Below are 27,620 nucleotides of genomic sequence, written 5' to 3' on the forward strand. Positions count from 1 at the left end.
TTAGGAGCCTGATCTTCCCAGCTTAGGTTTGCGTCGCGGGGTTTGGGCTGTAATGGCAGCGGCCGTCCCGGAGGAGCCGTGCCTACGAGGCACCGAGGGCTCCTCATCTGCGGGACTTCGGGTAAAACAGGGGGTTGTTTTCCTCCCAGGTGCTCCATAAACCACCTCAACCATCTGCTATTTTTCTACATATGCCCCTTTCTAAAAAGGAGAGAAGGTTGCTTCATGGTCCTTTGGTGTGCTGCAGAGAAATTCCTCAGTAGCTGGAGGGGGTTTGGGAGCTGAAGCGCCCGGTGTCCGACCCAGGTGAAATCCCGCTGGGGTAGGTGCCTTCCTGGCCAAGCTGACCCGCTCCAGAGACTTGGTGGTTGGTTTTTTTTCTGCACCCAGACGTGCTGATGCTCAGCTCAGGTGCGCCGGAGATGAAGGAGAGGCTGTGTCTACCATATGAGACTTTATTAAAATTTAAAAACCCACGTAAAGTCGAATACAGAGTTTATTAAAGAGTTTGCCCCGTATGTCCTTGGCCGATGCTTCCCTCCTCACCGCTACATGGTGTGCTGTAGGCCAGATGGTTGCTGCCTTCCCCCCTGCTGAAACACCTGCATTTCAGCGGAGGGGCATGTGTATGAGAAGCCCTTTGGGATAAGTGAAGCTATAGAAATGTAAATTAAATTATTTACCTACTCCGAGTTAAATGCTCTGCCCTTCTGGCCAAGGAGGAACAGAAAGGGATGGGACAGGCTCCAGAACCTGCTTAACTCTTTGTTTAAATTGCAGGGAAGTTTGTGGAGCAACCTGAGTGTCTGGGCACTAATCGCCAGGGATTTGGTAGGAGCCCAATACTGAACCGCCCGTAAAAATCCGCTCCCTCTGGCCTGCTCGTTGCTGCCTTATAAAAAACGTAGCTCGTCTGTCACCTCCCGGGTGCTGATCTCAGGGAAAGCGAAGCATCCTGGGTCATGTTTTGGCATCTTAACCTTGCTGCTGCTCTCCCACGGCTCGCTGGAGATGGGAGAAGCCCGACGTGGAGCTGGCTGCGTGTGGAGGGCAGGTTCTGTGACATGGAGAAGAGGCTGCTGCGCAGCGCCGGTCTGTGATAACTAGCTTCAAAACAAAACACACGATCCCTCAGAAAAACAAAATCGGAAAGCAGATGGTTCTCTCTAAGGAAAAAAAGAAAAAAAGCCAAATTTTTGCGGTTTGCACAATGTTCATCCCTAACAAAGTGTTTGTTAAAGGGGTTTTTGGCTGTTTGGACGTGGCTTCCTAACACCAGCACCCAACGCTGCCTGTGAACAGGCTGAAGTTTCTGATTATTATTCTTATTCTCTTTTTTTTTTTTTAAAAAAAGCAAGGGAAGGAACGTGAATTAATCACAGGGCAGGATGTAAGCAGATTTTTAAAGTAAAAGGCACAGCCACATGGGTCTCTGGAGTTGCCTGAGCCAAAACTAACATTTCAAGGTTTAATCTCAATGCAGTTTTAGTGGGGGGGGGGGTGGAGCTGCAGGGGGGCACTGCACAAAATGCATCCAAGCCCGCTCCTTCCCAAGGTGACTGAGCGGGCTGCGGCCTTTCTGATTTTCACAGGACCTGAGTGAGCAGAAATAAGCTTTTCCTGCTGCCTGTGACTCGGGGAGGGCACCGGGCACATCATGCCCGAACGTTTTACAGACCAACATCCTGCTGCAGCGCAGCCCCGCTGCGGCAGCGACAAAGCCAAGCCCTGGAGCGGCCGCTGCGCTGACGGCCCCCGGCTGATGCGGCCGTGGGGATCACCCCTCGCCCCTCTTTCGGGTTTTCGTTTCTCCCCTGCGCGGGCTGGGGTGGGATGACCTTGGCTCAGGGGCGTTCTCGCTATAAAGCCTGCGCTGCGCTCGCAGCCCCCCCCTGCAGCCTCTCCCCCTGCTGCAGAAGGTCTTTGTGCTGGAGCGAGGAGTGGCAGAGCGCTCTTTGAATACCTATACGTGCGATACACGAGCTGCTTGTTGGGGTTTTTTTGTGGTGTTTTTTTTTTTTTTGTTCTTGAGCTGATCACTCATAAACCTTCACTCTTCTTCTCATTTATCCTCGCTCAGGCTGGCGGAGGTGCTGTCTCTTCCCTCCTCTAGCGGAAGGATGCTGCCACTGAAACCAGCTTTCCAGGAGCGCTCGGTAACCGGAGCTGCTGCGGCCACCTTCGAGCTGCACAGACTCGGTGCCTTGGCTCCTTTCAAAAAACACAGCCACAAGCTTTTCAGTGGGAGCAACTGGGCTCCGAGCTCTTCTGAAACCTGGCCCGCTCAGCGCTGCCTTTTGGGGAACCTCCGAGAGGAAATGGGTCTGAAATCTTTGCGTGTCGTCTCTCGTAAGTGTAAAAACCAGACGACTTGGCCGTACTATTGTTGCATTCTTTCAAACCAACAAGTCTTTGCGGCGTTATCTCCTCGGCGTCTCGTGACACCTCCTTTCCTATGGAAATGGGCCCATCTGGGGATTCACGTGGTCCCGGGCAGATAATTGTAATGGTCCCCCCGGCCTTTAAAATCTATGAATCACTCCAGCATCGGGGCACTTTATGCACATTAGCGAATTAATCCTTACAGCCTCTCTGCAAGGGAGGGAATTATCGTTGTCATTGCTCAGATGGGAAATGGGTGAGATGGAGCCCAGATCTGCACGAGAACTGGGGGGTCACATCACTCACAGCTGTAACAGCTAACCTTTGGGCACCCAGCCCTCGGGGGCACCCGTGACCCTGCATTAGTTACCTCTGCAGTTGTGCCAAGTGAACGGGGAATATCTATCCCGCCTGCCACGCGGCTAGAAATCCATCTGAGCCCTGTCACGGCGAGATGTATGGGTGGGGCGTAGGCAGCGGGTCTGCCGCAGCCGGGAAGCGCGGGGAGGATGTGCTGCGTCGGGCGCTGGGTGGGCTGGGGTGCATGCAGGAGGTCCAGCCTCTCCCCGTGCCCTTGGCCTTGCTCTCTCCTGGCTCTCGTGGGTGTTCGTGAAGGTTCCCCCATGAAGGAGGTCGGTGCCAGAAGAGCAAGGCAGCCCCCAGGACACCCCCCCCAGCCTCCTCGCCCCGGGCTGATCGCACCGCGATCGCTCGCTGTGGGGCATCCCAGCGACCCGCCCGACTTCGGAAGCGAAACCTGTTGTGGCTTCTTTTAAAGTCAGTGACTTTGAGCTCAGCTTATCCACGCTGGAGCGCTTAGTGCAGTCATTTCCCTCCAGCACTGCAGTTGTAAGACACGTGCTGTTTTCTTTTGTTTCCCCTGGTATCCAGGTGTTTCAACCGTGTCACGGCAGTACCGTGATGTCCGTGGGCAGAATAACACACCACGGTGCTGGAGTTAAGGTTGGAGCAGCGTTTCGGCTCCTCCGTATTAATGACAGCTTGTTAATTCAGCCGTGTGATGAGCTGGATGGAGGCAGGTTTGGCTCCTCACCCCTTTCAGGTCTGGTGAGACCGTACCAGAGCTTGTGCTTTCGGCAAGGTAAAGTCTCCTTTTTCACAAGCGTGCGCCCGTGGAACAGTTTGTGCTGGTGCAGCCTACACCCGGTCTATATTAAAACTGAATTTTGGCTAGGCGGCCGGCTCGGTGCGCAGCCGGTGTTTGTGTTCGCTGAAAATTACTGTCAAGGTTAAAAAATAGCTGTGCAGCTTGTGCGCCGGAGCTGCCGGGAGAGCCGGCGAGCGCCCGGGCTCCTGCACGGCCGGAGGGTTGGATGCGGTGGGCTCGGCGCTCGCCTGACCCTCCTTTGGCATCGAACGCGGTTGTAGGCTTTACAAAAGCAAGGAAAAACCCTGAGCAACCCCTTGTTTCTCATGTCGTGCATATTAAACCGATGGAAAAATCTCCTTCTGACTAAAGATCCGGGCTTCAGCCTACTGCATTTATTCTCTGGCTCTTGCTTTAATGGAGATGGTGCGTTGGTCCAGCTGGAAGTATTGTGTCCTATTAAATAAAGATTTTTAAATGAGCACATTTATTCATCGAGCTGTCACAGCCTGTTGAGTAAAGAATGCAGACTGGCCAGCCTTAGTCTGCCTCAAATCTGTTTTCTCCAAAAAGCTGTTACAGTCTCTGGGGTAAATAAACCCAGCCCCATGTTTACCCAAACCCCAAATGCCATCCGTGTGCTCCGTCCTCTTGCCCCCAAGGCAGCCGTAGGGCCATCATGGGAGGAGAGAAAAGCAGAAATCGGGGCTGCGTGTGCTGTTTAAACTCTTTATTTTCCGCAGCCCTTCGCCGTCGCAGCGTGAAGGGTCGCCGCCGCTTTCGGGGCCGATTCGCAGCGCGGAGGCAGCAGCGTTATCCCAGCGCCTGTCCCTCGCCCCAAAGAGTTTACAGTCTACATCTTCTTTTTAATTCAGACACCCGCAAAATAGCAGGCTGAAATAACACTGCTATATGTCAGCTGCTGATGGAAGGAGATTAAATATTAAAGCCAGTGCTGTGGCTTTAACTCATTCCTTTTTTTTTTTTCCCCTACTCTTCCCCCTTTCTCCCCCCCTGCTTTTCTTCTCTGTGTAAAATGACATGATTTAGAACTGAAGTGCCAGACTCAGCCTCTAGGTTTCGGCGTTTGGAAATGTATGTAGAAAGATATATTGTGTCTGTGAGCATTTCTGTGCAGAGAAAGAGAGAGCTCCCAAGCTAGTGAGACCACATAAAGATGTTAAATAGAGCTGTAACGCACACCGAAAGCAGGAAAAGTGCCCTAGAAAAAAAAAAAAAAAAGCGTAAAAAAAAATCCTGCGATGGAGCAAAATGAAAGATTAAAATAAATTCAGTGATACCGAGGCTGGGCTGAAACGTGCCCCTCACGGAGCCGGGGCTGGCGGGGAGAGCATGGGGGCAGAGAAATGTGACCCCATTCCCTACCTCTTCCTCTTGCTGCTTCCCTCATTGACCTAAAAATCTCCCCATTTCTTTAGTACAAACTTGAGTTGGAGAATTGGGAATTTTCTTCCTTTTCCTTTTTTTCCTTGTCTCTGCATGTTTTCGAGTCGCCGCTGGAGCAGCGGCCGCCTGCCTGCTAAATATTCATCCAAAACCGGCTGCTCCTCTGTCCTCACAAAAAACCTGATTTATTTTTCTCGGCTTACCGTAACCCACCTATTTTCATCTGCTAACGGCTCGTCACCGCGTCGCAAGGGGCGAGCGGGGTTGGCAGCCGAGTACGTTAAAAGCCGGGGTGATTTTGGGCCAGAAACATGACAAAGTGTCAGTGCCCACCCTTTCCCCCCGGTCCCCCCTTCCACGGGCACTTTATGGTGCGATGCAAAACGATGCTGCAAATTTTGTCTCCCTCGGCAAACGGCGGCGGTTCGCTCGCTTCTCCTTTGTTCGGTGGCGTTTTGGCATCGGCGAGATTTGTAACGCCGGTTGGAAATGAGTCACGTTTGGGCTGGAGCAGAGCTGAGGGTTTCGGAAGCTGCGGAGAGGAAAGAAACCCAGAACACGTGTATCTTTAGCAAAACCGTTGAGAAATTTTATTTAAGGTTTAGTTAGGGACCAGATCGAGGAGCGGTGGCTGGGAAAGCGTGTGTGCCCGGAGTTACGCGGGCAAAAAATCTCTTTGGTTTTCTCCCTGCGAGCGTGTTAAGACCCACCAGCTCTTAATTTCTTTTAATTTGAGCCCCAGTTACGAGTCACCAGCAAAAGCACCTTCTGATACAGCGTGTTTGAAGGACGCTTTGCATATTACACTTGTTATTGCGCCGAAAGGGAAGATGGATGGGACGTGTGCGGATGCGCCCGTTGTCTCGGCAGTGCTGTCCCTTGCCTCTGCTAATGTCCCCCCCCCGCCACCGCACGGCTCCCGGGAAGGCGCCGCGGCGGCTCCCAGCCTGGAAAATGCAGATTTGCTCGATTAAAAAAATTGAGTCGTAAATAAGCATCGGAAAGAACGAGCGAGCCCGGGGTGTCACGCTTGAGCTAATTCACAGAAACAGGTGGCTTTGGGTTGGTTTGTTTGTTGGATGGTTTCAAGAGAGAGAAAAAAGGAAGGGGAAAAGGGCAGAAATTCTTTGCTGCAGCAACAGCTCTTTCTAGAAACAAGCCTGATGCTGCGTGGCTCTTGGATGCATAAAAATCCTGCAGTACGGCCCGTGCAATGCCCTCAGCCTCCCGGTTTGTCGCAGTCTATTAGGAGAGGCGCAATCCATCCTCGGGTCTTTATGATTATTTGCTTTAACCCCATCCCTGCCTCTCTTCCCCCCCTCCTCCTCTTTTCTCAATCTCCATGCTTGGAGCTGGTGCAGCCGTTCCCAGCAGCCCCGCAGCGGGCGATGCCCTTTTGTCTGGGTTTCGCAGGATGAACGTGAGCCCCCACCCACCCAGCACATCCCTAAAACCATCCCGGGTGGGTGTTTTTTTTTTTTTTATCCTGCGATTGTCTCCCGCAGGTGGAATTTCAAGACGGCGTCTTTATGCCAATGGAAACACACACCCCCCCCGCCCGCCATCCCCGTTCCGTCGGTGGCCGTGCTTCGGGCTGCGCCGTCGCAAAGAGCCCACGGGCAGGGACAGCGGGCAGCCGCCTCCCTCCTGCTCCATAAAGCCACGGCCTGAACTGCCAGGCTGTCGCACGCCGTCCAAAAAAAGTTGCCTGACCCCTCGTAGCACCTGATTCATCCCTCCATTAGCCAGCAATAAAGCGCCGCATCTCACCGAACGGGGCGGATTTGCATTTCCTCGATCGGTCGCAGCCGCCGCGTGGCCCCGCTGCTTAAAAAAAAAAAAAAAAAAAAAAAAAAAAAGGATTATTAAAAATATTTGTCCCCCGTTTCCCAGAAGCCCCATGTAATGGCTTTTTCATTTTGAGCAATGTGTTCACACACCGCTTCTCAAACAATCTGTCCCGCTCTGGTTTTGCTTAATGCTCGGCAGCGATTGTGTTACAGTTGCTCTCCGGGCGGCTCTCTCCCCCCACCCTGCTGCAGGATGTACCCGTAAAACACAAAATGCATTTATTCACGATTTTCTAAATTGTTTCATTTCAGAGGTTTACAAACGAGGACCACCTGGCGGTTCATAAACACAAGCATGAGATGACATTGAAATTCGGCCCTGCTCGAACTGACTCAGTCATCATAGCAGGTATGTGGTGTTCAATCCAGGCCAGCTCTGAAAATGGTGCACATTAATATAGCATGACTGCAAGATTAATACCAGGGACCAGATGCACTGAAAAACGTCTCTACCTCCCATAAAAAGCTCTTGTGATCTGCATTTAATCAGGAGGAAAGGAAAGCCAGAGGCTTCCAAGTTTCTATTTTTTTTCTTTTTTTATGGTAGTATCAGGTTTTGTGGGGTTTGGTGGGTTTTTTTTTTTTTTTGGTGGGTTTTTTTTTTTTAGCTCTCACCCTTTTTATTAAGACTGGAAGATTTATGGACAAAAGGTCTTTCACATTTCTGCATGTGCTTTGAGGACGATGAACAAAATCTGACAAACCCGGCTTCCTCTCCTCAGCCCAGGTGTCAATTTTCTTGAGCTTTTAGGCTAGCAGTTAATAAATTAAAACGCCATCGAGCGCACTGGCTACTGCCACGAGTGCATTTGCAGAGCCCAGATGAGGCACTCTGGCAGTGCACGGTCAATGCAGCCTTTATAAGATTGGGGAAAAAACCCCAAAAACCTGTATATTGTTGTCTGGCAGCAGATCATTGCCGGTTACAGATACTCTCCTGCCTTGTCAGTCCCCGTTCGTTCAGGCTTCTCAAAAGGGCGTGAGGTTTGTGTTACTGCTGGATGAAAAGGCTGTTGCTGGGAACAAGAGGAGAGGAGGAAACGCTTTCTGAAGCCTTCAGAGTTCATAAGGGGAAACGAAGCGTCTGCTGCAAGAGCCTGGCACCCTTTTCCCGGTTCATCTCCAGCCCAAATTCAGTGTTGAAGTAGGAAATAGCAATTCAGTTGGTTTCTTAAAGCCTTCAAGTTAATTGTAGCTGTGGGTAGGGTTGTGAGAGAGCTGGCGCAGCCTTTGCTGGAAGGGCAAAAAGCTTCTCCCGGGGGAGGGCTTGCAGAGACAAAACAGGCTCCCAGAGGGAGAATTAATTTCAAATGGGATCAGGCTAATGGGAGTTGATGGCGAAGAATTTGGGGCAGGGGCTGAGAGAAACCTCAGAATCCTAAAGAATGTTTTTCCTTCAGTTCACCCCCTTTCTAAACAGGGTGCTCAGCAGCAGGGTTAGCTTTTGCTTGATAAATGCGGGGTGTAAATTGGCCAGGCAGGGCTGGGGGAGCAGAAATGGGGTATGGGCCTGTCCCCAGCTGAAGTCCCACCTGCTCTCGCAGGGGTGCAGCATTAAGAGCCCTCATCTTTGCTGCTCCCTGAGGTATATATTCCTCCTGGGCACAAACTCTCACGGGAAAACCGGGGGTGGGATGAAACACTTCAGTTTTAGCCCAAGGAACAGCAGCGAGGGCGGGTCTAGCCCCCTCTCCCAGCTCCTCTGGGCTCATGCTCAGTGGGTTGCTCCAGGGTAAGCCACAAAGAAAAAAAAAAACAAACCCCAAACTTATTTAGCTGTGGTCAGTGCAAGACCAGCCTATTTAACACCAGCTTTCCCTGGCTGAGATCTTGACGGCAGATCGAGCAGCCGGGGGGTTGCGAGGGCTATAAAGCATGCTGGCTTTGAGCAGGGAGATCTAGGGCGTTATTGCCCTACATTCCTAATGTCCTTTTTTTTTTAAGCCACCATTTTGTCTCTGAGTTTTCTTGTTCTCTCCCTCCCTCTTGCTTTGTGCTGAGTCCAGGGCAGCAGCCCGTGTGGTAATGAGCGGGAGGATTCAGCGTACATCTCTTGCCGTAACGCCGGGGTTAAGCTAAAGAGAGTCGTAAAGAATTGTTCTTTCTCTGCTGGTTCTAGCTGGCAGCAGAGAGACTTATTTAAATGGGAACGTGCACTTCTGGGGTGATGCTGTGGGTGGAAGAGCTGCTGAAATTCCTGGAGGTACGAATTGGGGTGGGGTAGGACGAGAGAGGTTATACGACTTTGCTTTTGTGGCATTGTGAAAACTTCTGCTGGAGATTTGGGCCCCGGGCTGGCGTGTGCAGCTCGGAAGGACATTGCTAAACGGGGAATGGTCCGAAAAGAGCCCTGAGAGCTGTTAAAGCACTGCAAAACCAGCCTCCTGCTGAGATCTGTCGTTGACAAAAGTTTCTTGGTTTAATGAAGAGAGATTTGGGGGGAACCGAAGTGTGCTCAGAGGAGGCCTTTGCTTTATTAACAAAACCAATAGGTCGGGTTTGAAGTCAGACTGGAAATAAAGGGTCGTTCTGTGACAGCAAGGTGAAGGAATCACCAGAGTCCCTTCCCGAAGGCCGCGGGAGACTCTCCACCACTGGCTGGTTTGAAATCAAACGGGACAGTTTCCGTAGACGCTTCAGCTCGAGCACAGCCACTGCGCTCGAACGGGGAGCGTCCGTGCCAAACAGCCGATGTTTTATGCAGGAGGTCAGGCTAAAGTATCCCAGGGATCCCCTTTGTGCTTAAAAATCTGTGTAGTTTTCTGCCAGATGGATTCTTTCGGTGGAACGTGCTCGTGCTGGGCTCCCGCTAGTACCTGGACTCCTGACCTAACGTCACGCAGAAAAACGAGGCTCGCTGGGAGCGGGGAGATTTCTCTCTGCTTTATAGCCTGGGTGATGGCCAGAGAGATCATGACTCAACGTGTTAATATGGTGGAAAACGGGCCCCAGAGGGATTGCTTTGGACAGTGGTGGTAATTATTAGCACTCCCACGTAGCCGTCTGTCCTAGGATGCGCATTAATGTACGGAGCCGGCACAGGGAGGGAAGCGACTCTGCCCAGCTCTGTTCCACATCAGCGGCGGAGCTGCTCCGATCAGCCCTTTCCCCTCTCATCACTCCATATTTTTAAGATCCGCTGTTTCAGGGAGATCAAACCCCCCTATTTTCCTTCCTTGCAGCAGCAATTCAGATGAGGACAAGCAAAACCCTGGGGTGGGAGGGACAGGACACGACCCAAAGGCAGGAATTTCACAGAAATCACTGCACGCCTTTCGCTGCAGTGATTTATTTTTTTTTTAACCAGCATTTACCAGAAAGACAAAACCAACAAGAAATTATTTTCCCCTTTCTGAATCGTCACTTGCTTTGCAAACACGACACACGCTTTAGCAGAAAAGCATCCAGACTTCCACAAAACAGAGGCCACATTTGCTAGCAATCCCCGGAGAGGACTGAGGTGTTCAAAAAGAATTCTCTAGCCTCTCTTTAACCGCTGCTTGGTGTTACAACCCAAACAGATCAGACTCCGACCCCAACTCGGTTCTTGAAGAACTGCGAAGAAGTGGGACTCTTCAATGAACTGGCCAGCTCCTTTGAGCACGAGTTCAAGAAAGCTGCGGAGGATGACGAGAAAAAGGCAAGAGGCAAAGGCCACCGTTGCCGTAAAACTGAGCCGGGCGCATATTGTGGGGGCTGGAGGGGGGACGGTGCTGTTCTGATGAAAGGCACATGTTGTAGGGTAACGAAGTGTGGTCTCGGATTTAATATGCCGGCTTACATGGGACTTTATTTTTTTAACTCGGGTGACTTTGGCTGGCTATCCTGCAATCCAAGGCCTGGTGAGAGCGGATTTTAATGGTTTATTATTCCTTTGGCTTTTCGCTTCAAAAAAGAAAAAAAAAAAAAAAAGGCAGTACCCAAAACACCTTGGGAAGAAGATGCAGGAAAAGAGCAGGACTAAGCGCTCAGGATCTGAGCAAAAAATTCACTCAGAGCCTCCTTGGGGCTCAGGAGCCGTAAGGATGATGGGATGGAGCTCAGCCCTGTGCCTTTAGCGTTTAACGGTGTCACGGTACGTGCAAACGCAGAGAGGGGCTCCGTGGAGGAGCGAGGCTTTTCCGAACAAAGAGCTCCCTCCCACGCCGGCCGTATCGATTCAGGCTGCCCCTGCCAACCCCAGGAGCGCAAGGGTCTGAAGGACAACGGGATCTCGTCAGATAGCAGCTAATTAAGGACATTTCCCCCCCCCCCGCCCCTTCCTAGGCTCTGAGGAGCAGCAGATGCGTATTGGGCTCTTAGACTGGCACATACATTTACTAAATTGATATATGTATGTACATACGCTCGCAGTCAGCGGCGCTGCTCGGAAATAAACTGCGGGAGCGCAGCCGCGTAAATCTTCACCGAGATGGGGAACGGAGGAATTCAGAATTAAAACTGAAAACTGTCTTTCACCCGCTCTCCTAATAACAGGGCTCTTTAAAGCATAAATTGATCCCTCTCATTGGTATGCTGCAGGGCCTTGTCGGGGCTGCGTGGCATTTTATGCTCTGAATTCCCTGCCTTTTGTTCTCTGCAGCCCAGACCCCGAGCGCTGGGAGAAGGTAACGTTTCGTTTGTGGTTTCACATAGAAATGGTTGAGCAGCCCACAGTCTAGCCAGTCGTTTTATACGAAAGACCACCCATCTCCTGGGCTGTGCTACCTCATAGCTGCAGCTCAGATCCTGAGGCTGTTCCATGGTTTCCTTTTTTTTGCTTTAGGATGACTGCAGCCTAAATATTTCCGCCGGCAGCCAGGCGAACGCGGTGGCGTGAAGCTTGGGGTGGTTTCAGGCGTTTAGGGAAAGCATTATCCCTCCTAGAAAATCTCTGCGCAGGCGAGGTCCCCGGGCCCAGATGGCTTGTCACTCACGGAGCCTGGCCAGAGCTGCCTGCTGCATTTCTGAGATGCTTTTCAACATTTGGCCGCATCGAGCCCAGTTGCTGCTGCTGTTGTGTTTTGTCCTCCAGTTCCAAGGGTGGTCTCACACCAGCACGTTAATTAAAACCATAGGCACAGCAGGAGCTTCCCTGGAGGCACTTTAAGTGGTTTGAAACTTTCCTGCCTGTTAATCCCTTCTCCTTTGTGATTCCCAGTGCAACATCTCTGCTTAAGAGGGGCAGGTAAATGGTTCCTGCACCTACCGCAAGCAAAGCTCCGGCGTAAATCAGCGCAGAGCTGCGTAAATCAGGGCAGAGCCGAGGCGCTGGGGCCGCACCCGCTCAAGAGCAGCGAGAACATCCGTAGATGCCCGGCTTTACCCTCTTGCCGCAATTTTCCCTCCCTTGAGAGGACTTAAAATGCAGCGAAGGAGGAGGTTTAGGTTAGCTGCTAGGACGAACTGTCAGCAGCCGGGCGAGCGAAGGCGAAGCGCTGGGATTGATTGTGGAGGGAGGGAGAGCAGGTTGGACAAACAGCTGTCAGGACTGATTTAGGGAGAGTTTCTCCTGCCCCAGACGGAGGGAGGGGCCGGGTGATTTGCGAGGTCTCCTGGAGCCCAGTTGAATGCAGCATCCTGCGGTCAGAGTCGCGCTCCGTTGCGCGCTCCTCCGGCGCTCCCGTACGCCATCTTCTCCCAGGTCTTCTCTTCCTCCAGCTCTGGGGAGGGGAGAGGTGGCCGCTCAGTTTTGTCCCCCTCCCTTGTGGTCACCCTGCCCTTTTCCCATCCCCAGCAGGTCATTAACTGGTTAAAATGGGGCACGTGGCACTGCTGGAACCCAGGGTGGTGGCAAGTTGCCAGGTTCAGGCATATGGTTGGGTTTTATTTTAATGGGGCGCTCATAGATATTTAATAACTTGCATGGCTCTTTGTTTGCTTTTGATAATCGGGTAATAAAATAATTCAGGCTGATTTATACAATGCTTTACAGCTCTTCTGTGAATGAAAGTGCCTTCTGTAACTCGCAGGCATTTGGCTTTGTTACCTGTTCTCCTTAGCAGAGCCCTTTTATGAAAAAAAAAAAAACCAAAACCCAAAACTAACCCATGGAAAGAATTGTGTGTGTGTGTTACTGAGAAACCACAAAATGGTGCCATCTGGGGCAGAGACCGTCTTTCCTAGGCCCCCGTCTCTGTTTGGACGGGGCCGGCACAGCGCGGCACCGCTCTCCGCCTCGGGCTCCCAGATGCTACTTCAGTACAAATAAATAATAATAATTTGGCAAGAGCTCAGAGCTGTAGCTCTTCCTCTGGGAGCAGCCGAATGTTTCACAAACAATATGAGCTAATTGTCCTTTCAATCCGTGGCTGGTTTTCCTATAGAGTGCCGGAGCCCTGGACATGTCTCTGCCCTCCACCCCAGACATCAAGATAAAGGAGGAAGAGCCGGTGGAGGTGGACTCTTCCCCGCCGGACAGCCCTGCCTCTAACCCGCGGTCGCCACAGAACAAGGAGAAGGTAGGTGCCCTGCGGAGATGTTGGTCTCCTCCTCCGGATGAGAACAAGCTTGGTGTGCCAAGGCTTGATTTGAGCTTGTCAAGTTCCCCTCATTTTAGAAAGAAAGAGAAAAGCTTCTTCGCTAAAATACACGTTTGCTTGCCCCTAAGTCTCTACACGGGTTTGGCTAAGGCAGAGAGCCTTGCTGTTCCCCCTGGGAATGCTTTCCCAGCAGGGTGGAAGTGCCAAATAAGTATCACATCTCCGGGAGCGGATCTTCTCTGAAACCAGCTCCCTGGGTCCTGGGGAGGTGATTCAGAGCAGGTCAGTCCAGGTGACCCGGTCTCCATCTGAGCATCTTCCTGCCCTTAGAGACACTAACTGGGGCCGGAGGAGCGGTCACTGGGGAGGGGGATTATTTCCCAGAGGCTGCTGCAGGCAGCCGGAGTCTGAATTTCTGTGCCCTGCTCCCTGCGCTGACATCAGATCAGTGTGGCTTTGGGTAAGTTGCTCCCCTCCGCACCTCAGTTTCTGTGGCGAAGGTGCCGTGATTTTCCCTAAACTACTTTTAAGCATGAGAAGGAAGCGACAGCGAGGTGATTATTAAGCTAATAAGTAACAGCGCGTCTCCTTTTGTCCGTTGATCCTCTTCAGGAGATCCCCTCCAAGCCTGTAATCATTTCTACACCTACTCCAACCATCGTGCGTCCAGGCTCGCTGCCGCTCCACCTGGGTTATGACCCGCTGCACCCCACGCTGCCTTCCCCAACCTCGGTCATTACCCAGGCTCCCCCTTCCAACAGACAGCTTGGGTAAGTACGGAGGAGGGACGCGTGTGCCGAGGTTTTTCTCCCATACCGTCAGGCTTCCTGGGCAGTAATTAGGTACCTAAATAAGTTCCTTGATTGTCAGAATAACTGAGGTGCCGCGATTCCCGCTGCGGCTGCTTGGGCATAAGGGCCTCGTTGCAGCACTGTCTGCAGAAGCAGAATGGGGTGTAAGTGCAGAAAGCGGGAACTAATTGTCGTAGTGTAACGAAACGAGGCAAAACTCACCGTGGGGAGAAATTAAAGCCGGTCCCCAAACACGTTGACATGACACTCGCTGTCTGTGATGGGAGCGTGGCCTGACGGGGGACTCCCAAGCTGCTTCTGCAGCCTGATGCGGTGGCGAGAGCTCAGCTAAAGCGGCGGGAGGAAATTGTCTGGATCTTTAACGGCTTTGGGGTTTTCTCAGACAGCTGTTGCCTCTGAAGTGTAACCTCTTCTGCAACCTGCTGGCCTCCTTCATGGTCAGCTTCTGCCTCGGGAGCTGTTTGTTTCAGCAGATCTAATGACCTGCTCCTTTTTGCCCCTTTAACAATCTGGATCGGAGGCTCCAGAGCACTTGCTGCCGCGGTTATGAGCCCGCCGCACTGTGAGGTAGCTCCAGCCCTGCACATAAAAGGAAGGAGCCTGAAGGATGCAGGAAACACATTACAATGAGCCCTCAGGAGACGGCTACTTAGCCCCACTTCTATTCTTTGGTGTCAGGATGCTTCTTTTTTGCTGTGATCCTGGCCTCTTTCTAATTACCCTCGTTTGAGGCTGGCTCCTTACATTAACCAGGCCATTTTTTTCAGCTGTCACTTCATATTTTTGTGTGTGTTTTTGCTCTGACCCTCTGGCACCATCAATCCAGACTTTCCGATGGAAAGTTTTAAATCCTGTCTTGAGGCATTAAGGGGTTAAGTGATTGTCCTGGCGTTTTGAAAGGGCATTATACTCCTTCTGTAACCCTGCAAAGACTCGTGGGGCTGTTTGGAACCGAGTCCCCTTGCGCTTGGAGGCACGAAAAAATCAGAACTGGAGGAAACTAGACTTGAATATGATTTTCTGTGCCCTTCGCAGCCCACAGGGATAGATCCCTCCTGGGGTGCGAGAGCTGAACGCGCGCTCCGGAGAGGTTGGGCTGCAGCTTTAACGAGGGTCCCTGTGTTAGGGCCGCGGTGGCCGTGGTGGGGTTGTCAGCGTGACAGAGATGGAGAGGAGGCTGTGACCTTCCTGTAACTCGCCTTGTTAGGCTGGGATTTTCAAAGCAGCCTGGAGGATTTGGAATGCCCAATAGAAATGAATGAGAGGCCAGCGTTCGCGTTCCCAAGGCAGCCTTAAAAATTCCAGCCTGAGTTATTGGCACGATGAACTCCCCCCGCTCTGACCCACGTCCCCTGCTTCTCCCCACCCTGCCGTTACTCCGTGCCAGTGCAGCTTCCTCCGAGGATCCCAGGCAGCCCCTTCCCTGGGCTCTGCAGAGGAGGCAGCAGCAAATTTGTTTTCTCCCTCCCCCAAAGTCAGGCTCCCAGCAGCTCTACTTTTCTCTTCCTGGCTCGTCTCTGCCTCCATTCGGTTCCCTGCTGCGCTGTCGTGAAGGGAGGAGGAGCGGGAGCTCAGCTCTTGCTGGCAGGGACAGTTTCCTTCCTCTCCCCATCGTCCGGAGCAGATCAGCTCTGGCTTTTTCTCCGCTCCCCTAGAAGAGCTGAGACCGGAGGCTCAGAGCCAGAGCACGGTGAGGTTTGTGACGCTCCGAAATGGAGGCAGGGGGGTGTTGTGCCTCTTTGTCGCCACACGCTGCCTTTCGCTGCAAAGTGATCCGTGATGGAAAAAGTTCTTGGTATTTTTAATTTGTCACAATTAGGCTCCGGCGCAATCGCCTCCTCCCCCAGCCTGCAGCGAGCGGGGCCGCTCCCGTCTCCCAGAGCCATTGTCTCGGCAGACACAAGCCAGCCCTGCATCGGCTCCATATTTAGGAGGTTTTTTTCTGGAGTCAGAGTCAGAAGCGCTTGTTAATGGAAAGCTAAATCCTTGCAAACCCTCTTGAGGGAGCTCAGCAGAGGCGGCTCACCGGCCAGGGAGTTCCTGGTGGGCAGGAGCAGCTGCCCAGATCCCCCCGGTGCCAGGCTCAGCCCGGGAGGACACTTTGAATCTCCCCGAGGAGGAATTGCAGCATCCCCCGGCCATGCTTTGGTGTCTATTCAGGTGGGCAGCGTGTCTCGGGCCTTTGGCAGCCGCGGTGTTTTGGCCCAGGAGTTCACCAGAGCCCACCATAACTGCCAGCCCCGAGCGAGGAGCAGCAGCCTGGGTCACCTCCGTGTGACATTGGCACGTGCTGGCTGCCCTGCGGCCGCTCTGCGGGAGCCCGAGTTACCTTAACGCCTGCTCAGCCAGGCTTTGCACCCGCCCATTCAGAACTGGGAAAACTGAGCCCAAATCCACTAACCAGAATTAATCTGCGCTTCTACCCTTGGGCTCATGGGGCCGCCGGGACAGCGTAAACTTGAAATAATCCGTGAGAACTTGAATTGTTGTTTCTCCAGGTCTCCCACAGGTTCCCTTCCACTTGTCGTGCAGCTTGCAAACGGACAGACCATGCCCGTCCTCCCAGGCCCTCCCGTACAGATGCCTTCTGTTATATCGGTGAGAGAAACTTCCGACGCAGCTCTGCGCGGCGGCGGAGGGGACAGCGCTTTTCCCCTGCCAGATATCTGCAGACGCTTCCATTTTGTAAAAATTAAAAGATATCTCTCCCCCTCTGTGCAAGATATGACTGGAAGAGGAGGAGGAGGGGTTCCAGCTCTGGCGAGGTAGTAATAACATGTCGATCACACTAGAGGGCAATAAGTCTGGAAAAAAACAAAGCCTTGCCTGGACAGATGGCTCATGCCATTGATCCAGGGCTGGGAACTGTAGGATCCCTGATTAGCTGCTTCCATTTGGAACAGCGTGCCTCCATTGAAACCGTTCGAGCTTGCAGAGAACATGTTGGTCTTTGCAGGCCAGGAAAGCCACCCTGAACCTCGCCAGCGTGCTAAAGAGCTGTTTGAATATCAGCCTTGCGGGTTGTGCTTTTTGGCATACGGAGAGTTTTCCGTGGTGCAGAACTCACGAGCAGATTTGCCCGGTGGGTGGCTCGTGCGTCTTCCGAGCGCTTCAGCTCCCGACCGAGCGGCCTGTGTGAATCCTGTCTGGCCTGCTGGGCACGTCTTCTGGGTTTTGAGTGAGTAATGGCCAAAACCTTCTGCCTCAGGTGGCGGGAATGTTGACGTCAAAGCAGGCAGGCTGCAGGCAGCTCGGCAGAGCTCGTGGGCACGGAAACATCTTTGGAAATGTCTTCGCACCTTCCTGATCATCTGAAACACTTGTGGTTGTGGTGCTTTGCAACGGCGTACCTGAGTGGCTTAGAAAAGCAAGGGCAAATTCTGGTTTTTCCCCTCTTTGGTGAGGGAGAAAGCTCCCTGTGAGGGCAAATTCTGTTTTTTTCCCCTCTTTGGTGAGGGAGAAAGCTCTCTGGGTTTAGGAGGGGATGCTGTGACTTACCCTCGGTGTCGCGGCAGCTTTGCAATAGAGCCGGACAGAGAACCAGAGGGCATCTCATACCCTCCCTCTCCTGTCCTGGTGGGGAAAAATCCCTCTGGGAGGGAGGGGAAGGACGGAGGCTTTAGGGCTGCCCTCCTCCCTGTCCTCAGCGCTAGGCTGGTATGGCTGGGTGATTCCCAAACAGCCACCGTGGCCACCAAAGGAGTGGCTGCTGGCCTTCAGTGACAGCAGGCGTGATGGATGGCAGTAGTTAAACGCTGAACGTTTGTCAGGATTTATAAATGTGCTTGGTTGGGGAATTATTACAGAGCCGCTTCGTGGAGCGTGCTTGCGAAAGCACCTCAGCTTCCAAAACCTGTGTGTTGCTTCCTCCCTGATAGCTGGCTCGGCCGATGTCCATGGTGCCAAACATTCCCGGTATTCCTGGGCCACCCATCAACAGCAGCGGCTCCATTTCACCATCAGGACTTCCAGTGCACTCTGAAGCCAAAATGGTAAGTGTGCAAATACATGCCGGGGAGGGTCCCATGTCCCTGAGACTTCACCAGCTCCTCCAGAAGACACTTTGTCTGGAGGTTTTTTCCCCTGCAGCCATCACGAAGAGCCGCTGCTCCTCCGAAATCCTGTGCAGCCATCGGAGCGCAGCCCCGCGCCGAGAGCAGGTGGTACAAATGCCACCAGGAATATTAGACTAATCAGCGCTGCGGCTCTGGCAGGCAGAGCAGGCAAGCTATTGTCAAGATAAACCTCAGCCCCATCCTAAACACGGCTGTTTTGTAAAGCTGGTGCTTCTAGTTCCAAGTTAACAGATGGGTTGGAGGTGGGCTTGAGGAAGGCAGAGCCAAGAGGAGAGATGTGCTGTAATCCAAGGATGCTGGTAATGGTTTTCATGGAGACCCCTTTAACTGAAAGTTTATGAAAAGAATTTTCCTCTCTTGGCTCTTCATGGCTCAAACTAGGTGTACACAGAGGGGAGAAGCGAACCTAAGTTTGCGAACAAAGAGCAGCAAAACCCCCAAGGGGTTTTTTTTTTTTTTGGCTGAGACGGGGTGGAGGTGTTGGCAAACCCCCCTCTCACAGCGCTGCTGCTCCCGTCGCACCCTCGTCGGGTGCCTGCGGGATTCGCGGGCGCGTGGGAGCTACAAGTGGGCTGAGAGATCTTCAGCTCTGAGGCCTGAAAGAGCCGTCCTGCCCCATCCTGTCCTGCTGCCCAGAGAAGGAACTTGCGAGACACGGTCTCGATCACGCGTAGATCCTTCTCCATCCCAGGAGGACCCTCCGCGGGCGCTCGAGGACGGTTGGGCTCCGCAGCCTCGGTCCGTGGTGTTTCTGCAGAGCCTGCTGGAGAGGCAGCGGATCGCTGCCAGTCGCAGTAGCAATTTTGGGATGCAGACACCTGTCTGCTCGAGCCTAAGTTGGAAGCCGCTCTCTCTTCGGGTAGGCCAGATGGTGATGGCTTTCGGTTGGATCTGAATCAGCTGCAGCCCCCAAAGAGCCCGTTCCCCAGCGGCCTGGCTCCTTGAGTGATGGAGGAGCTGGTTATAAAGCCTTAACAGCACGGAGAACGGAGCCACTAACATCCTTTTTTCTCCTCTAACAGAGGCTGAAGGCCAGCTTGACGGCATCCTCCTCACTGAATGGCAGCAACCTGGTGGTGGGTTCAGCCAGCACGATGGTGACGGCGCGTCCGGAGCAGAGTCAGATCCTTGTCCAGCACCCTGACGCCCCTTCCCCGGCTCAGCCACAGGTCTGCTGCTGCTTAGCCCGCGAGGCTGGGCTGGAGGTGCTGGGGCTTTCTCGGGGAAAGAGAATGGAAACCTTACAGCTTGCTGGTTTGCAGAACGGGTTAAAAACCTTGTTTTTTCAGTGCCGCTTCAGCACTAATGGTCTCAAATACCACCAGGCAGAAAACTTCAGCAACATGTTAATTTGCTTGACAAGGTCTGGAGTTTCGAAAGAATATTTCGCTCTCTTCTCCCTGCTCAATTACTGGGGTTAAACGCTCCCCTCTTAGGCAATCAACTCCAGTGGCTCCTGCCAGCTAACCAAATGCCAGCCTTCCATCAGGATCGCCACCTGCTCCGTCAGTTAGATCGGCTTCCAAAAGTTTAATATCCATATGCTGCCTGACAGCGAGTACCGAAGTGTAACCGCGCTCCCCGATCGTGGCGGTGTAATTACGGAGCCCTCGCAGAAGCGCCGGCGAGGCTGTGTCTGCAGGACTCTCTGCCCTCGCTGACTTTGCCTTTGTTCTCCCAAAATAAAACCGGGAAACGCGCGGCGTTATGAAATCTTTTTGTACCGCTTGCCTCAGAGCTCGTTTAGGTGAAGATATGCAGGGAAAATTGAACCCAAATTAATTTTTAAAGCAAACTGCCCACTCAAAAACTCTAATTTGTGCTCGGTGAGTCAGTTACTCGAACCCAAACAGGGACGGTGCGTGGTTACGTGCGTCAGAGCGGGGTCGAGCGCTCCCAGCCCTGCGGCTGGTACCCTCCGACGGCTGGTACGTGGTCATGGGCCGTGTGGGAATCTCCTCGAGGGGTCACTGCAGCGTGAAGTGCTTTTTAAAGTCCCTTAAGTGAAATTAAAAGGAAGGCTCTTTCCTCTGCGTTGCCCGTGGTCATTTACCACGTTAACTCTTCGGCGTGGAGGGGAGGAAACTTCTGCTGTTGGTTACGTGCCCTTAGCTGACTGTTGGAGTTTGGGATTTAACTAATCCCCCCCGACACTGGCACGTTCACCGGGTTCAGGATCTCGGAGTTGAGGCGGATTCACCCCTTAAGTTTGCAGAGCACGTCAGGCTCAGCTGAGGAGCAGCTGCCAGAAACGCCTGTGAAGGGGGTTTTGTCCCCAGCTCCCCCGTCACAGCCAGGGCTGCTCGGTCCGTCCCCTCAGCGCGCAGATTTTCAAAAGGAAATCCCTTTCTGCCCCAACCTTGGTTACACCTGCCTGCGCCAGAGCTATTTTTCAGTCTCCTCTCTCTCTCCCGTGCCCCATCTCCAGGTTTCCCCTGCCCAGCCCACCCCCAGCACCGGCGGGCGACGGAGGCGCACGGTTGACGAAGACCCGGACGAGCGCCGGCAGCGATTCCTGGAGCGGAACCGGGCTGCGGCGTCCCGCTGCCGCCAGAAACGCAAACTCTGGGTGTCTTCCTTGGAGAAAAAAGCCGAGGAGCTCACGACCCAGAACATCCAGCTGAGCGTGAGTATGTAACCGTGGAGGCTGAGCGCAGCCCTTCGCCAGCGTTAGGACCGTCGCTCCGGAGGGAACATCCTCCCCGTGCTGCAGAGACGACGTGCGCTCGGGCGCTGCTCGCCGAAGCAGGATCGCTGCCTCTCTGCCTAGACTTTACTCCTTGCTTCCCATCCCGATGCTCTGCCTCGAGCAGGCCGTGGGGGAAGAGCGCTTCAGGGCTCTTCTTTCCTCCCTGTCCCCCTCGAACGGGCTCTGCCCATCAAAGGCAGACGACACCCAGTTGGGTGGGGGTGTTGGTCTGCTCGAGGGTGGGGAGGGTCTGCAGAGAGACCTGGGCAGGCTGGAGCGATGGGCTGAGCCCAGCTGGGGGAGTTTCACTAAGGCCAAATGCCGGGTGCTGCCCTTGGGCCACAACAACCCCCAGCAGCGCTCCAGGCCTGGGGAGGAGTGGCTGGAGAGCTGCCGGTCAGAGAGGGACCTGGGGGGGATTGGTAATGAGCCAGCAGTGTGCCCAGGTGGCCAAGAAGGCCAATGGGGCTTGTACCAGCACCAGCGTGGCCAGCAGGGACAGGGGAGGGATCTGACCCCTGTGCTGGGCACTGGTGAGGCCGCCCCTCGATGAGTGGGTTCAGTTTTGGGCCCCTCACCCCAAAAAGGCCCTTGAATGAGTCGAGTGTGTCCAGAGAAGGGCAACGGAGCTGGTGCAGGGTCTGGAGCACAGGTCTGATGGGGAGCGGCTGAGGGAACTGGGGGGGTTTAGTGTGGAGAAGAGGAGGCTGAGGGGAGACCTCCTGGCCCTCTGCAACTCCCTGAAAGGAGGGTGCAGAGAGGGGGGAGGAGTCTCTTGAGCCAAGGAGCCAGCGGCAGGCCAAGAGGGAATGGCCTCAAGCTGCGCCAGGGCAGGGTCAGACTGGCTCTTAGGAAGGATTTCTTTGCAGAAGGGGCTGTTGGGCGTTGGAATGGGCTGCCCAGGGCAGGGGGGGAGTCCCCATCCCTGGAGGGGTTGAAGAGTCGGGTTGAGCCAGCGCTGAGGGATCTGGTGGAGTTGGGAACAGTCAGGGGGAGGTTCATGGTGGGGCTGGAGGAGCTTCAAGGGCTTTTCCAACCCGGGTGATTCTGGGATTCTGTGATTCAAGGAGCGACACCAGCCTCAGGAGCAGAGCTCGGAGGCCCCAGGAACCAGCTGGATTTGCAGAGTGGAAACCTGGGAGACCTCTCTGCTGGCACAGAGTCAGCAGAACCGCTCCCGGTTCCCTGCCCTGCACACTGGACCTGGCACTGGGGTGAGCAGGGAGGGCCTGCAGCTGCGGCCTGCAGCCGTACAGATTTTTTTCCTGGAGAAATGGGTTTCCCTGGCTCTCTGGCAGCACCCCAGCGTGCCTAGCAGTAGGGCAGCGCGTCTGAAAATACAGACTTCACTTCCACTGCCATGAGCCCCCTTGTTAATGTTCTCAGCACTGGCTGATGAGGATTGAAGGGTCTGCAGAGACTGAACTCGTGTCCGTTCTGGGCTTTTTTCTTTTGCTGGTGGCCAGTGACTCATGCAGTGGGATTTTTTTCAATAGCACTGATCATGGTATTTTTAATCTCTTCCCAAGATAATTATAGAAACTGTTTCCTCGGGCAATTTTGAAAGACAATTGACTGAGTTTCAGCTGTTTCTCCAAACATTTCAATAGAGGAATAATATGTGCACAGAGTTTCCAGGGGAGCAGACCTGGTTTACCACGGCAGCTCACAGAGACAGCGAGAGCTCGGGGGAGCTCTGATGCTCCCCCCCAAGCCTGGCGCGGGCTGAGCTGGTTGTACACTCAGCTTCTCGCTCTGTTTAGTTTTCCAGCGGAGCCAACAGCCCGCCGGAGTGTCTGACTCAAGCAGTTGGCATTAGCAGGAGGGCTCAAGCAAATGTATGGCCAGGATTAGATGATCAACATAACGAGGGGGCTTTCCAGCCAGCGGCGGGGGCTGCTGGGGGCTGCTGGAGGGAAATGCTGCCGTCCATGTCTTGCGCGTTAAATTCCCCAAACCCAGAAACTTTGTTTGGTGTTCTTAGGCCGGAGGCGTCTCAAATTAGACAACAAATTGTAAGTTTGCAGGGCACATAAATTAACGTCCTGCCGTTGCTAGAGGCTGCTGTCGAGAGCGGGAGTGATGCAGACGTGCGTGTTTGTTTTTCAATCTCAGAATGAAGTTACGCTACTGAGGAACGAAGTTGCTCAACTTAAACAGCTCCTGCTGGCTCACAAGGACTGCCCCGTCACTGCACTACAGAAGAAAACACAGGGCTATCTTGGTGAGTGATGACTTCTGCTGGTCCTTACTGCCCTTTCGGTAGCTCTAAGCAGATCAACATAAAAGGTGTCTTCACCTTGGTCTCTGCTCCGTCACCTTCCAGCTCCTGCACCTGGCAGGACAGGACAGACCCTGGTCCTGTGTCCTCTGCTGATGGGGCCTCCGCAGCCCCCGTGTTGAGGAGGCTGGGCCTGCAAATTGGCACTTTACCTGGTTTTATAAGATCTTGGAGCCAGGCAGTGAGGGCGACCGTGGCGCGAGGGAGGGAGGTAGCGCATCTCCCTCCGTGGAATGTTTGACAGAGATCCGTGTCTCCGCTCTCCCTGGAGTGCGGGCCAGCAGCTCTCCACCCGCTCCCAGGCAGCGTGCCAAGCACTTGATATTCTCTTTGAAGTTAAAAACTATTGCTGCTCTGAAAGCGAAGCCAGAGTCAGAAAAGGCCAGACTCTATAAATGACATCATGGGGCTCTATATCTCATTCTCTGCAATTCACATCAAATTGGCTCGGGTTTGGAAGTAAGAAGGCCTCTTTTTATCTTCTTTTTCTTTCCTTTCATTTTTTATATTTTTTTTTTTTTCAATGCTGCCTATTTCATTATAATCAACCCGGGAGCTAAACATTATGTCTGGATTCTTATGTCATCTCTGCAATAACAATTCCACGCTGTGGTATTTGTGCGGAGGCTTTGGGAGGATGCTGGAGTCCCCTAGCGTTGCCTGGATTAACGGGACGAGAGGCTGGGAGGGCTGGAGAGGAGGAAAGGAAGGGGGAGAAGAAAGAAGAAAAGGAAGGGGGAAAAGATAAAATAAGAAAAGGGAGGGGGAGAAAACAAAATAAGAAAAGGGAGGGGGAGAAAACAAAATAAGAAAAGGGAGGGGGAGAAAACAAAATAAAAGGAAGGGGGAGAAAACAAAATAAGAGAAGGGAGGGGGAGAAAACAATAAAAGGAGAGGGGAAGAAAACAAAATAAGAAAAGGGAGGGGGAGAAAACAAAATAAGAAAAGGGAGGGGGAGAAAACAAAATAAGAAAAGGAGAGGGGAGAAAACAGGAAAAGGAAGGGGGAGAGAACAAAAGTGGAGAGAACAGGCACTGTCCTTCCCAGTTGCCTCCTGACTCCCATCTCCTGGGTCTCTGAAACGCTCTTCTGGGCGGTGAGGCACAAATCTGTGCTGTTCGGGGCACAGCCAGTTTATTTTCACTCATTACAGTGACTCAGAGCTTGAGTAATGTGGTCGTGAAAATCCTCGCTGTCCCCCAGCCCTTGCAGACAGGTGTTTGCTCTGTGTATAATGCAGAGAGGCAACATGATTTTTCCTGTTAACTTCCAAAGTTTACAGTTCCTATTATTATTCCTCACAGTCTGTCTACTCCAATAATAGGAATTCATCACACATCTGAATAATAAAAATGAAATTCACACCTCCCTCCCCGTGCCCCCCCCCTCCCCGGCTGCCTTTTTTATTATTGAGATTTGTGACTAAGCAGGTCCTTAAACAAAAACGCCAGATTCCCTCGATGGAATTACAGCTGCCTCATGTACAGTTGGGTTGTTTTATTTGTAATACCTTGTAAATCTCCTTTTTGGGATGCCAAACTGTTATATTGCTCTGCTCGACCTTCTCTCTCCCCGCCAAGTCGCTTTGCTGCGCTCGCCGCGTCTTTCATTGTGCTGGCAAAGGCCGAGCCAAGGTTTGACGAGGGGAGGCGAAACCCGTTTGGGAAAGGGGGTGCAAATTCAAGCACCTGGTAGGAATCTGAGCCCTAAAATACATTTGCTGGTGCCCAGTAAGGTTGTAAACCTCCGCACCTCTGCTCTGATTTTTTTTTTTTTTTCTTTCCCGGTGTCCTGGGGTTTACCCTCTTGACGTGGAAGAAGTATCCCAGCTCACGCCATTATTTTGCTCTTTTAAAGGAAGGTGACCGCATCTTACCCGTAATTCATCTCGCCAAGTGCACAGGAGGGAATTTCCTCCTGACATCTGTAGATAATGAGTGTATACCCCTAAAGAGAGAGGTCTGATTGCTCTCGCCTTGGCATTTGATAGGTCACAAATTATCCTCTGTGTTAGAAGCTCTGCCTGGGCGCAGTGGGCTGTTTGTGGGAGAGAATCCAAAGTTTTGGAAACCAATCTGCGTCGCTCAGAAAAGAGCACGGAAGAAGGTCTCTGCCTTTTGTTTGCCTCCCATCCCTTCCATCATATCGCTTCAAGACAGCGAAAGAAATCAAGCAAGCAAACAGTTTGTAATGGGCTCTAATTGATTTTAATGTTCTAGAGAACAATAAAGAGCAAACCAGGTAATTTATATAAAAAATGGCAAAAATAAAACCCTGCCTTTGCAGAAGGGTTTGCGTCGCACGCGCTCCTGTCTGCTCACCCAACAGATGGTGAGGACTCTGAAGGAACTATTCAGTCTCTGGGCTAAATGGCCTTGAACCAAGTACCACGCCAGGAAACAACATGTAGGAAAGTTCATTTCTTATAATGAGGAGACAGATTTATTACGCTAAAGGTTACGCCGGCTCTGCCATCCGCGGTGTGCAGCCTGTGCTTTACGCCTCCCTGGCACCAATTCCGGAAGATTCGGTGCTGTTCCTCCGAGGGACGGGGCCGGCCGGACCCGGTGGGTCGTTACGTCCCGACTCTAATCAGTTTTATTTCCAGTTCTCACTTGCTTTTGCCAAACAGCTGCTTGAGGGGGGGCCCAGCTCGGTGGGGGGAGCTGGGATTCCTGTAGGGATCAGCCTCTCCGTTCCGGGCTGCTTTGGCTGGAAAGGTGAGTGTTAAATAAATACCTAATTTCTGCACGCGCTCCGAGGCAGAAGCGCTCTCCCGTCCCGTCTCCTCGCTGTTAATACCGGTAGCAACACGCGTGGCCTCTCTCTAACCTTGTTTTTTCTTTTTCTTTTTTTTTATTCCATCCCTTTCTCCTCCTCTGGTCAAGCAGAAAGCCCAAAGGAGAGCTCGGAGCCCACCGGCTCCCCTGCTCCCGTCATCCAGCACAGCTCCGTGACGGCCTCCCCCAACGGGCTCAGCGTCCGCTCGGCGGCGGAGGCGGTGGCCACCTCGGTGCTGACGCAGATGGCCACTCAAAGGACAGAACTGAGCCTGCCGGTGCCCTCACACGTCATCATGGCTCCACAGTCGCAGTCTGCTGGCAGATGATGTCACACGGCGCAGACGACGTCACACAGCGCCTGGGCCGTGGAGCCACCCCCCAACTCACGGCCGGAGAGACTGACCGGAACCAAGTCCCTGACGAGTGGGAGGCCGATAAGGATTTTTATTTCTTTTTTTTTTTTTTTTTCCAAGTGAGTTAAGGGCAGCTACGGCGCTTCTTACATAGCCTGTACAGATCCCGGCCCCCCGCCGCTGCCCCGCCATCACCCGTCCCCGCGGGACGGCCGCGCATCGGGCGCTTTCCTCCATCTTTTGGTTGACGATCCGTCAACTGGCAGAGTCACCCCAGCACGCAGAGTCTCACTTTGAAAAGCACCTTGAAAGGTTCGCTTTCAGGTATCAGTTACATTAACACTAAAACCTCCATGCTTGGTGGATCCCCTTGGCGCTTTCACTCTTCCAAATCCCCCCCTCTCCCTCCTCCTCCGCTCTCAGCAAAGGAAAACATAGCTCTTGGGAGGCTGTGACATTTAGTCGTGCTGTCAATGTATTTTATTTTTAACAGCATGCTGCTTCCAGGCATCTGCTCCCCCCTCTGCTCTCGCTACCTGAAACATTGCACCTTCGCACAAGAAGCCTCCTTGAGCTCCGAGGTTAAAGGGATCGAGCTCCATCTCGTCACACACTTAACTCCCAGCGACAGCTTTTCGGACGCGATGGGAGTGTAATCGCTGTAAATCGGTTTGTGGGAGAGGGGGGACGCGGGGCTGGGGGTAGCGGGGGGACGATGTGTGTTCCTGGTCGCTTGGGCCGCACCGGGAGCTGCGGCCGTTCCCGTGCCGCTCTCGGTTGCTGGGGAAAAGGGACCGGCTGTGCCCGCGGCGCTGGGGCTGCCTCCATCCTCCTTCCAGTAAATTGGTGCTGATCTGCCTCTGCTGGGACCGGCGCAGAGGCGCCCTGGGAGGTCCATGAAAGGATGAGCCGGCCCAGCAGGCGACAATAATGTGAGTCCCAGAATTCATCATCTGCTCCCAACTCCTCTGTACACCTTCGCAAACAAACCCCTCCATTTCCAAGGATCATCTCCTTCACACGTAACCTCGACGACCTTAATAATGGTGGCCTTAAATCATGAATGAGTTGCCTCTTCCAAGGGGAGGGAGCACGAAGTAGTGTTTCTGTTTGCCTGGGCTTTTACCTCTTCATGATTATCTTCCGCTCTCGCTGATGGAGCAGCCGTTGCTTCCCAGCCAGAGCAAACACAGGATTCACAGAGCTTCCAGTTTCGTAGGGCAGGTTCAAAACCCAGCCTCGATGTTGACACGCTTGGAACCGGGTCTGTTTTCTTGCCGGGCGGGCGGAGCGCGCGTGCGTGTCTGTGTGTGATTCCCGCGGCTGCCGCCGGCCCCGGGCGGGCGACTGGAGTCGATAGTCTGGAAACGGGAAGGGGCGTTGTTGGGGCTCTGAGCAGGAACCTCGTCAAAGTCTGT

At 53.2% G+C, this 27,620-nt stretch overlaps 1 protein-coding gene across 10 annotated transcripts in view; it reads left to right on the forward strand.

Annotated features, from left to right (window-relative positions):
- Window positions 1-26,318, forward strand: part of LOC141915923 (cyclic AMP-dependent transcription factor ATF-7) — a 66,416-nt gene extending 40,098 nt beyond the window's left edge. For 8 of the 10 annotated variants that reach the window (XM_074807848.1, XM_074807854.1, XM_074807853.1 and 5 more), the window contains 10 exons: window positions 7,000-7,096; window positions 10,269-10,387; window positions 13,053-13,187; window positions 13,821-13,978; window positions 16,519-16,618; window positions 17,899-18,012; window positions 19,119-19,265; window positions 20,525-20,722; window positions 22,901-23,009; window positions 25,958-26,318. In XM_074807848.1, the coding sequence (XP_074663949.1) occupies window positions 7,000-7,096; window positions 10,269-10,387; window positions 13,053-13,187; window positions 13,821-13,978; window positions 16,519-16,618; window positions 17,899-18,012; window positions 19,119-19,265; window positions 20,525-20,722; window positions 22,901-23,009; window positions 25,958-26,175 (1,395 nt within the window). In that variant the 3' untranslated portion in view covers window positions 26,176-26,318. Of the gene's footprint in view, window positions 1-2,267; window positions 2,350-6,999; window positions 7,097-10,268; window positions 10,388-13,052; window positions 13,188-13,820; window positions 13,979-16,518; window positions 16,619-17,898; window positions 18,013-19,118; window positions 19,266-20,524; window positions 20,723-22,900; window positions 23,010-25,056; window positions 25,787-25,957 lie in introns of those variants that run through there. The other 2 variants (XR_012621032.1, XM_074807857.1) reach the window with 2 other exon arrangements.
- The last annotated feature ends 1,302 nt before the right edge of the window (window positions 26,319-27,620 follow it).

The sequence above is a fragment of the Strix aluco genome, chromosome 27 (genome assembly GCF_031877795.1).
Source record: "Strix aluco isolate bStrAlu1 chromosome 27, bStrAlu1.hap1, whole genome shotgun sequence".
Classification (NCBI taxonomy): Eukaryota; Metazoa; Chordata; class Aves; order Strigiformes; family Strigidae; genus Strix; species Strix aluco.